General features: G+C 44.1%; 1 protein-coding gene across 1 annotated transcript; it reads left to right on the top strand.

Moving 5' to 3' along the window:
* Nucleotides 1-89: 89 nt before the first annotated feature.
* Nucleotides 90-9951, top strand: ATP6V0E1 (ATPase H+ transporting V0 subunit e1). Its single transcript, XM_063169042.1, has 4 exons — nt 90-228; nt 1845-1892; nt 6782-6908; nt 9452-9951. Exons 1-3 carry the CDS (start codon nt 125-127, stop codon nt 6873-6875), a joined length of 246 nt encoding a protein of 81 aa, XP_063025112.1. The 5' UTR covers nt 90-124; the 3' UTR covers nt 6876-6908; nt 9452-9951.
* The last annotated feature ends 257 nt before the right edge of the window (nt 9952-10208 follow it).

Below are 10208 nucleotides of genomic sequence, written 5' to 3'. Positions count from 1 at the left end.
CGCGGCCCCATGGCTCCCTCACCGCGCGCTCCCGCCGGCCCCGCTGACGTGGCGGGCGCTGATTGGCGGGCGCCGGGCGTGGCCTGGCGGGAGGCCCCGCCCCCGCTCCCCTCAGAGCGCGGCCATGGCGTACGGCGGCCTGGCGGTGCCCATCATCGTCATGAGCGTGTTCTGGGGGGTGGTCGGCGGCGTCCTGCCCTGGCTCGTACCCAAGGGGCCGAACCGCGGGTGAGTGACCGGGGGGCGGCGGGCACCGGGCACCTTTCCTTCCGTGCCCCGCGGCTGTGGGGGGAGGCCCCGGCGGAGGCGGCCCCGGAGCCCTGAGGCGCCCCGAGGTTGCCGGGCCTGAGGCCGCCGCATCCCCGCGGGCGCAGCGCTGGCGCAGCACGGACGGGCTCGGCCGCCCCTGGGGCTGCCAGAGCCGGGCGGTGCCCCCGGGGCCCCTGGCAGGTTTGGGTTTCCCCTGAGGCCCTGGCACAGGGTGCCCAGAGCAGCTGGGGCTGCCCTGGATCCCTGGAATCCCAGATTGGACATTGGGGCTTGGAGCCACCTGGGGTAATGAAAGGTGTCCCTGCCATGGCAGGGGGTGGAACGAGATGAGCTTTAAGGTGTTTTCCAACCCAAACCATTGTGTGAAAGCTCTGCAGGCAGAACGTCCTGTGTCAAGGTGCCTCATTGTCAGGCGATATTTGAGCAACAACTTCCTCTTTCTTTCCTTACTTGACCTTTCCTAACTTACTCCACCGTCCTCTGGTTCCACACCGGGTGAGACTGGAAGGGCTGCAAAGGAGGATTTCTGGGTGAAATGTGTGCTGGTGCCCTTGTAGCTGAGCACAGCAGCTGGGCCTCTAAGCTGATGTTTTTCCTGCAGTGGTTGTGGCTGCTCAGATTAAAAGACAGACGAGTTTTTGTCTTTCTCTTTTCTCTAGGAGATAATGGCTTCTTAATCTCTCTTCCTCTCTCTGACACTCCCTCTACTCCACAGGTACCAGCTGTCTTTTCTCTCAGTTCTTTACCTAAACCCTCAATATTCCTCAGGCTCTGATATTTCTTGCCTCACTTCCAAAGCTGATATGTGTTTCATGGCTGGAAACCTGCCTGTCCTCAGAAACACCTTGGAGAAAAGGCTTCCAGGCATGGGAGTGTGGGAATTCTGTGCCTCACCAACAGAAGTTACTGACCTCCCATCAGGTTTTGTTACTCAGCTGGGGGAGGAAACACATAGATGGGAATGCCTTTTTATAATTTAAAAATAAAAAAAAAAAAAATAAATAAAACACTTTGCCACCGAGTTCTATGAGCTGCAGAATATCTCATTTCCTCTCCTCCCATTTCAAACCCATCTGTGTGTGTGTAGCTGCAATTTCAAGAGCTTGGTTCTTCCTTCTTTTCCCCTTTCCAGTGGTGTCTGACGCAGCTGTGTTTCACCAAGAAAAGAAAATTTTACACTTCAGCTTTGAGGTTTTATTTTGTATTCAGTTTATAAACCCCTCATTCATCATATAAAATTAAAAGTGACAATCTGACACTAAAACTTTCTTTAAGTAGAATTCTGCAAATGAACAAAGTGTGCATCCAGACTAATGTCATGGACACTGCATCAGATTTTGCTGCTGCTCACAGTGATTTTGTTCCATCCAGCTGTGAAGTGTTTGGCAGAGCTGTGTCAGTCCTGCAGATCTGAGCTCTGCAGTTCACTCAGCTGGAAGAAGCCAGAACATTCACGTTGAGTCATCTTTCATATGATCAAAGTTGAACTTGCCCTTGTTTGTGGGGTTTTCTCTGTGAGTGTTGTGATCAATCACAACACCACAGCTGATCACGTTTCTCCTTCCTCTTGGCAGAGTTATCAACACCATGCTGGTGACCTGTGCTGTCTGCTGCTACCTATTGTAAGTACAAACACTGCCCTGCCCACTCCTCTTGTAATCACAAGTTCCTTTTTTACAGCCTCAGAGCAGTTAGAAGCTTTTTGAATGTGTCACAGAGATCTGGACCTGTTCTTTGACACCTCTTGGAATTCTTTCACTGTGCTGAAGAAATTTTCCCATTGGAAATGCTGAATTAGAAAACCTGAATTCCTGCCCTGACACATGGCTGTGAGCTGTCCTTGCATGGACTTGCTGTTCCTCCTCTCCAGTTCCCTGCCTCACTTGTTCACAAGTATAATGACAGTTCTAAGATTTTCCTGATTCTTAGGCTTTTTTTGCCTTTTCCCTTTCCACTTTATATTTAATTCTAACTCAAACCCACTGAACAGCTTTTCTTTTAAATTCCTTGAATATATTCTCAAAATCTGGTGGAGGGGTGGGTGGGAAAGCTGCTGCATGGTGGGTTTTTAGTGAGACTTTGATATATTAAGACAATTTCTCTTTAAATGCACAGTGTATTTTGAGGCTGCCTCCTTTCTGTAGGAGATTTAGTAGCAATTACCAAGTGACTTGTTGAGAGCTCCTCATATAATGTTTTTAACCAGGATTTAAGCCAGCTGCAGCTGGAGACTGCAAGACAAAGCTTGCTTGTGTTTTTCTCTCCTTTTTAAAGACTGTGGAGACTGATCTTGTAAAAAACTGCTGTGCAGAAATAATTTTGAAAGAATTTGTTATGGAGAGTAAAGTGGTAAAAATCTGGCTTTATCTTAAGGGTTAACTTGTTATAAAAATTATTATTTGGAGTTCCATTTGAACCTGAATGGTATTTGTACTTTCCTGAACTATTTATGCATTATTTATGCTATTCAAAGGAATTGAATATGAATATTTAGAGAAATGCATCTCAGTGTTCCATGTTCCAGGAGAGGCCTGTTGGGTTAACAAGTTACACAGGTTTGGTTTAGGTTAATAGTGTGATACTCAGGGTTAGTATCACTTTAGAAGATTTATTTCTATTCAGAGGGTTTGATATGTGAACTCCTAAGAATTCACTCTTGCTTAACTGCAAAAGTCCAGCAAACTTGGCTCTGTTTTGTATGCACAGAAATTTTTAAATTTAAGTTTTGCTGAGTGAATGTAGAAATTTGAGAATTTATGCAAGCAGCTTGAATTTGGGGTTGAAATTTGGGAATCTCAGTGCTGTGAATGGCTCCTTGCCCTGCACATGAACTTTGTGGCAGCCCAGTCTCATAACAGGTCCCAAGTGTTTGGCTAAGAAAGGACAATTTTTTGGTGATTTTTACTGTGTTGCTTCATTTATGTTTCAGTAAGTTGGGTGGATTTTAATTAGGAGAAGGGTTGAGCTTTCTTTTGATTTTATTTAAAGTTCTCACTTGGGTTTTTCTACAGAAATTATGTCCCACTCTTGTAAAACCCTTGAGGTTTGGTGTTTGTATTGTTTGAAGGAGAATTTTCCTTGAAGTAGAGGCTGTGGCATCTGCAGCATCCTCTAGATAATGATGTGAAATGTATTTGTTGTACAATTTCTTAACTTTGGGCTAAATTCTGTGAACTCTTCAAGTGTACAGTGGTGTGTGACTTGTAGGTTTAGTTGATTATTTTATCTAAACAGACCCATTATAAAGCCTACTGTTATTAACATGTTTTATAAACTGCTCTTGTGTGTCCAGGGGTTCTTTGCTAATTTTATGGGCTCTAATTTGTTTTCTGAAAGCCAAATTTCTCCAGTTATACTTTGGGAGAAAAAAAAAGGCAGCAAAATCTTAGGATATTTGCAACCCTCCGTAGTTGTACCCAACCACAGAAATTGCCTTTGTGGTGTCTGCTTGCCAGAATGCAACAAAAAGCAGATTTTTCTCATCGTGTTCCAAGACAGAACTTGCCTCATCACAGAGTCTTTCATTTTTTATTTGCTCATTTATTCTGTATAAAATTGCAGAAGAGCCCTCTTTGGAAAGGACCTCAAAAGATCTGGTGCAACCTTTTCCCTCTGTTTTATTCAAACATATGGAACTTTATTGTTTTTGCATTCTTTTCCTTTTGGGGAGGAGGCACTGAAAGCATTTGAGACCCTAATTTTGGGTGGTTAAAGAAAGAGATTAATTTTTCATTCAGCCTTGAAAGAAGCCCAAAGAATTGTTCCTGAGATTTCTTCATTAGCTCTGTTAGGATTAAAATAATTTCTGCTGCCCCAGGTATTTGTGTGTCCTGAGCAGTGGCTGGTGCTGTTCTCTGTTCCTCTGCAGTTCAGTCTCTGCTAGATCTGCTTTTATACTCTTTGAGTCACCTTTCCAGTTCAAAGTAGGGAAAAACAATTTCCTGTCTTCATTAAACACCACTTGATTAATAAATTGGTTTTCACTGAAATTAATTAGCAGTCAATACATTTCAACTTAAAGCTGTTCCTTCTGTATTTAGATTTAGCAGTGATAATTTGAATAGCCATGTTAATTACATGGGATTCATTTGGTTGTTCTGTGGAAGATATTTGCATCTGATTTGTGTACAGATCCTGTACCCAGCAGCCTTTTGAAGAGTAAACCATTCTCAGGGACCTCATAAAGTCTAAGGCAAAGTCCAATGAGTTACTGCTGCAGAAATTAGAGGTTACACCATATTCTGAGGTACTAAATCTATTTTGCTGTGCACAAAGCAGTTCCTGAACAGTGTCATCATGTCCTAACAGAGGACAGGGTGCTTGGAAAATTGTATTATTTGCTCCTGATTCTAACAGGATTAAAATATGGATGCCCAAATTGACATTTAAACAGAGATAGCAGGACCTTAATTTGTAACACGAGCACAGACAGATGGCAGTTGTGGTGGGAAGACCTTTTAAAAAAATCTCTGCTACAACAGAAGGGACTTTAATTTCCTTGTCTGAGCTGGATAATTAACAGTAGCTGTTCAGAGTGGGATCTGGTAGAATTTGAGGACCTGTGGGTGGCTCGAATGCCATACCTGCTTTTAGCAGCTCTGGAACATTGTACCTTGGATACAGAGGTTTGTTTTACTCTGAATCCGCTTTGCTGGATTGTTGTATAAAGCAGCATCACTGAACCAAAGCATGGGAAAAGCTTTTTCATGCCGTGCCTTGATCGCCGGGCAGTTGCAGCCTGAGAGCTGCTTTGAATTGCTCACCCTCGCAGGCAGGGGGAGGAGAGTGCTGCTGCCCTAATGGCCCCGGCTCCCGGCTCGGGTATCCAGCACGGCCCCAACAAATACAGAAATGCCTTTTAAACCTCCACGCTGCTTTTCCCCAAGCCTGCTCCCACAGGCTGAGCTTCTCAATGTGCTCGCAGCTCGTTTAATTCACAGCCCTGCTGGGCCTGAGCTCGGGAGGTGAGGGATTCGTGCAGGGGGTTCCCTCCTGCTCCGCGGTGACAAAAGGAATAATGTGCTTTACCAGGCTTTTGGTGTTCTACCCTCCTCCCACTTGTGTTACTTCAGGATGCTGGAGGCAGATGGCACAGTGCTCCTTGGATCCGTCTGGTGGATCTGAAAAATTAACCCTCACAAAGAAATCCCCTGATCATTTTAACAGCTAATTTGCTATTCTCTTAAGTGGGTATAACACCATGGTCTCAAAATGCATTGTTGTCACTGCTTTGGACAGCAGAGTAGAAACGTGTCAGCCTAAAGGTTTTTGGCTGCTCTCAGTGGTGTCTTGCTGATGTTTTAATTCCTTTGTAGAGCCTGCTACGTGCTCCAAGGCTGTGCGACTGATGGGCTGCTGCAGGCTCAGCTCCTTGTTTTAGCTGCAGTTCTACCCCCTGCAAAACTGAAAGGGGCATTGCACAGAAATCTTGGTAAATTTGAGGAGGATTGATGTGTTTTCCTGAAGTCTGAGCCACATCTTTGCCTCTGTGGCTGTTGCAGGCAGCCGACCTGCACTTGGTTTGCTGGTCAGAGCATCAAGGTTTGTGTGGAATTTTCCATGACTGCCTAAGCACTCTGATACATTTGTGGCAGCTCCCATTACAAAGCTGCTCTGCTTTTTCTCCTCCTTACAAAGCATTCTAGAAATAGCAGACAGATGAGCCAGTGTGTTCACTAAATGTGTTTATATAGTTAGTATTTAACATAGATTTAAATCTGTGGAAGCATCCATTGCTTTTTCTGATTCTTGTAACGTTTACAAAGCAAATATATCTTTTAAGAGTGGAATATTTATTTCTGTTTAGCTTTCCTGGATATTTTCCACAAACTACATTCCTCTTGTTCTCAGTTCTGGCCATGGCTTCTGCAGTGTTAGTTTGTGCTGTGCTCCAGTGACAAGGCTGTGTGCTGATCATGTGGGGTTTGTGTGATATTGGGGTTGTTTTTGTGGGGTTCTTTTTTTGTGTTCTTTTGTCCCCTTTTGCTTCAGGTCCCTGTTTCTTGACCTCTGTGCCAGGTTTAAATTCACTTTTGTTAAACCTCTGAAAAATATACTACGTCTGCAAGGGCAGGTTGTTGTGCACTGAGAAGCAAATGAGAGAGAGGATGTTTCTCAGAGGTTGTTGTTTAAAGGATGCTTCAAAGGCACTGAAAAAAGCTCTTGTCTCTTTTATGTTTTCATCTTCTGAGCCCCCAAATACCTGAGTTTCATGTGTCTCAAAACACTTTTCTGTCAAAAGAGAGGTGTGAGGGCAATGCTAGCAGGTGGCTTTGTGTTGCTCTCAGTTGAGCAGGACAATCTATTTCAGCTGCAGAAAGATTTGGTGCCATAACTTCATTGCTGGTGGCTGGTCCTTGTGTTTGACCTTGAGTAGAATTTTTATTTGAACCTAGACCTTCCTAAAATAGCCTTTTCTTCGCTGATAGTCCTCGTGTTTGGACAACCTTCCATTGTCACAAGCTGTCCTTTGGCTGATTTGTCTCTGTTGGGTCGGGGGGTTCTCTTGCAGTTGGCTGATTGCAATTCTGGCTCAACTCAACCCTCTCTTTGGGCCTCAGTTAAGCAATGAAACAATCTGGTACCTCAGATACCACTGGCCTTGAGGATGTCTGTGCTGTGCTGCAGCTCATTGACAGGTGAGTATGAGCAGATTTGTTGATATACTTGCTGTGTTAAAGCTTCAGAGAGATGGAATGGTAATGTGAGCAGTGTGGTCAACCCAGTGTAGCTCTTTGGTAGGAGGAATCTGTCTTTCTGTAGGCTGCAACAAAACATTTTGGATGTTAGTTCTTGATTGGATACATGAAAGGCTTGAACTGAATTATTGACAGTCATTTTTCTTTCTATGCTGCTATGTAGTGCTGTGTTCAGGGGTTTGTAAGGAGAACAAAACATTACTTCTAAAAAAAGATATAATTGAACTGGGGTAACATAAGTGGATTTCCTAATCTTTACCAATTGTTAAAGCTCTCCTCAAGCCTGCTACCATTTCATCTAAGACCTGTCCTGATTTCCAAGGCAACACAGCATTGCCCTCATTCATCTGGGAAGTTGGAATGGGAGCTGCCATTAGAATGTTCTTTATCTCCTGAGCTCACAGCTTGATGGTTTATTTTGTTTTTAATGACAGCCTGTGTGCAGCTTTAATCCCAGCTGGGCCTGGTGCTTGCTATCAGGGCAGTGCTGCTGGAATGTGGTTCTTGCAGTTCCTGGGCTTTTTGACAGGGCCAGCACAAATAAAGTGTTGTACAAGAGTACCCTGATGCTGTTGGGCTTGTTCAGGAGGGCAGCATTTGGAGTTGAAGGTTCAAATGAAGGAAATGTGGAAACAAGCAGCCATGATTATAGTTTTTAAGCTGGTAACTGAATAATTAAACACATTTTTTGTTCGTCCTTGTACAACACAGTCTCAGCTGAGTGCAGCAGGCAGTGACAGCTGATGTTACAGCTCTGTTAAATCCTTTCTGTGAGGTGTCCTGCACATTTGCTCCCCAGTTTCAGAGAAGGTTTCCTGTGAGCTGGGCTGTTGGCAGACTGGCCTGCGTGTGTGTCTGCAGCTCCTTTGAAGCACCAGGCAGAAGCTGAAGGTAGACTTGGCCCTGCTTCAACGCCAGGCCTGTAATTAGCCAAGTCAGTCAAGCAGAATTTCCTAGGAGCATTTTCACTGCTTGGGTGCTAACATATAATTAGTTAGCTAAAACAGAGAACAGTGTGTTTTGGTAATGGGCACAAAGATCCCTGAATCCCATAGGATGATTCAGTTGCCTGGGATCTGAAATTGGAGTTATCTGGACAGAAAAATTGGATTTCATGGTCTGTGTTGAAACCAGCAAGGACAGGCAGGAGGTGAGACACAACCTCTGGATTCCTGCTAACAGAACCAGGCCCTTCCCCTCCATTCCAGTGAAGGATTTTCCAGAGAACTGGAATTAAATTTGTACCAAGGAAGAGAGGGAACCTGTGTGTTTGAAGCTGACTGCAGTTTCTGAGGAACTGTCATTTTAAAACTTATTAATGGAGCATTTCAGCCCTGCACAGCACATGCTGTTTTGTTACATGAAGGGGTTTGCTTTAACCTTTAATCTGATTTTATTGACTTGATTTTGGAATAAAATTAAGATTGTTGCCTCTGAAAAGGAAAGGTTTAGAAAAGTAAAAGCATTTAATAATCCTAAAATATCTGTTCTTTGTTGTTTGAAATGTGCTATCCCAGGTCACAGCACTGCAGTGTTGTTTGAGTGCTGTGGCAGGGCTGAGGTGCTCCATGTCCTGTCCTTGCTCCCGTGGAGTTTGTGCCTAGACAGGAGCTGGGAGTGAGATTCCATCTGATAAGAGCTGGGGTATCTCTCTGACACTGCATGGATTCCCATCAGTGTAGCAACCAGTTATTTCTGGATTTTGAGCTGTGCTTTTCCAGCATTCAGGAGAGATGTACTATACTTGTTTCTGCCTCCTGTTCCTTTCAGTTGAGGTTTGGGTGGATTAGTATGGAAAATGCAAAGAAAATGAAGTGCTAACTCCCAAAGTGGAAAAGATCCTTAAAAATAAAGATGATTAAAGCAAACCCATTTTACTTAACTGAGCAGCCTGAAAATGCTCCAGTGAGCTCCTCGTGTTCTGCTGAGGAACTCTGCATGTGCTGGCTCGATTGATCTGTGCCAAATCCCACAAGTTTGCTCTGTGTTTTCAGGCAGCCTCCCTCCCATCCAAGGGATGATTTTCTGGCAATTCACTTGGTACATCCCCAAGTTAATGGCTTGGATGGCAGCGTGCAGGAGCACACAGAGCTCTGTAGCCATGGTAAATCCAGGCTGTGCACTCTCCCAAACTGTGATCCAACAGTGCCTTTTCTCCTTAGCTTGGTGAATTCACAGCCTGTGTTCTCAGAGCAGGAACTGCCTTTGTGCAAGTGGAGAAGGGCTCTCGTCCAGCTCGCTGGGTGCTGTTACAGCAATGAAAACATTGGAGGGAAAGAGTTGTTCTACCAGCTTATAATGTAACTAAAACTGCTTGCAGTAACTTCAGAAATGAAACTGCCAAGCAAACATCCCCACAGATGAATTATCTCCAGTTCTTGACCATTGCCCAGTGCATTTGTGGAGTGCTGTGCTTAGCAGCCAGGCCTACAATTAGAAGCTGTCTCCATGAAGGAATAATGAAGGTGCCTCTTGCTTTGCAGGTGCAGAAGAGATGAAACCTGCAGTGACCCAAAGGTGCCCTTTCTGTAGCTGTTGGATTCCAAGCCTGCAGTAATGCCTTAACCTTTCTAACGTTCTTCAAGTGGCTTCTTCAAAGTCTTGTGGTTTTTCTACTATTCCATTTAACAGAGTGCCTAATGCAATTTATACTCCTCTTTGGTACTGTCGGTTTTTGACTGTTAACTCCAGATGTGATGAAAATTTCTACTTTTTACGGGTCATGGAATCACATTTCCTGTTCACTTTATCTGTAATAACTCTTTATATTTGCAGGTCTTAGCTTGTCTGTCATTGTGCTGTTCACCCCTGTTCTGTTTGCACTGGACAAAAATGTGTGCAATAAACTGTGAGGAGAGGACAAGCAGTGGTACCATGTGCTGATGGTGGTTTTTATTTTTTCCAAATTAATTGTATTCTTGAGAAATCGGGCCTTAAATTTCTCATGCCTGGAAATAAAACTAATCCTCTGCTTGATACAAAACGTTCTCGTGCCATGTTTAACTGTTGTCTGTGGGTTTAATTGGATACTTGGAGTTGAACTGAGGATGTTTACATGATGTGGATAAATTGTAATGAAGTTAAATAGCAGGAATAGATGGGGAATTGTTGCCTGTATTGAGACCTCTGGGGTAGATCTATAATAGGATTAAACTTGCAATTTAAAATTGCTGAAAAGTGCAGGAATAAGTGAATGCTTGGCTTGAGAGCCTCTTTTCCAGGAACTTCCCATTGTCTGAG

The sequence above is a fragment of the Melospiza melodia genome, chromosome 14, assembly GCF_035770615.1.
Source record: "Melospiza melodia melodia isolate bMelMel2 chromosome 14, bMelMel2.pri, whole genome shotgun sequence".
Lineage (NCBI taxonomy): Eukaryota > Metazoa > Chordata > Aves > Passeriformes > Passerellidae > Melospiza > Melospiza melodia.
The sequence above is the reverse complement of the archived record's forward strand: the minus strand, read 5'-3'. Positions and strand labels throughout refer to the sequence as shown.

What these genes read in the sequence shown, in the direction of transcription:
- ATP6V0E1 (XM_063169042.1), top strand. Translation starts at nt 125, where the DNA reads ATGGCGTACGGCGGCCTGGCGGTGCCCATCATCGTCATGAGCGTGTTC. An exon ending in CCCAAGGGGCCGAACCGCGG is followed by an intron (nt 229 to 1,844) that starts GTGAGTGACCGG and finishes TCCTCTTGGCAG; the next exon opens with AGTTATCAACACCATGCTGG. An exon ending in GCTGTCTGCTGCTACCTATT is followed by an intron (nt 1,893 to 6,781) that starts GTAAGTACAAAC and finishes GTTCTCTTGCAG; the next exon opens with TTGGCTGATTGCAATTCTGG.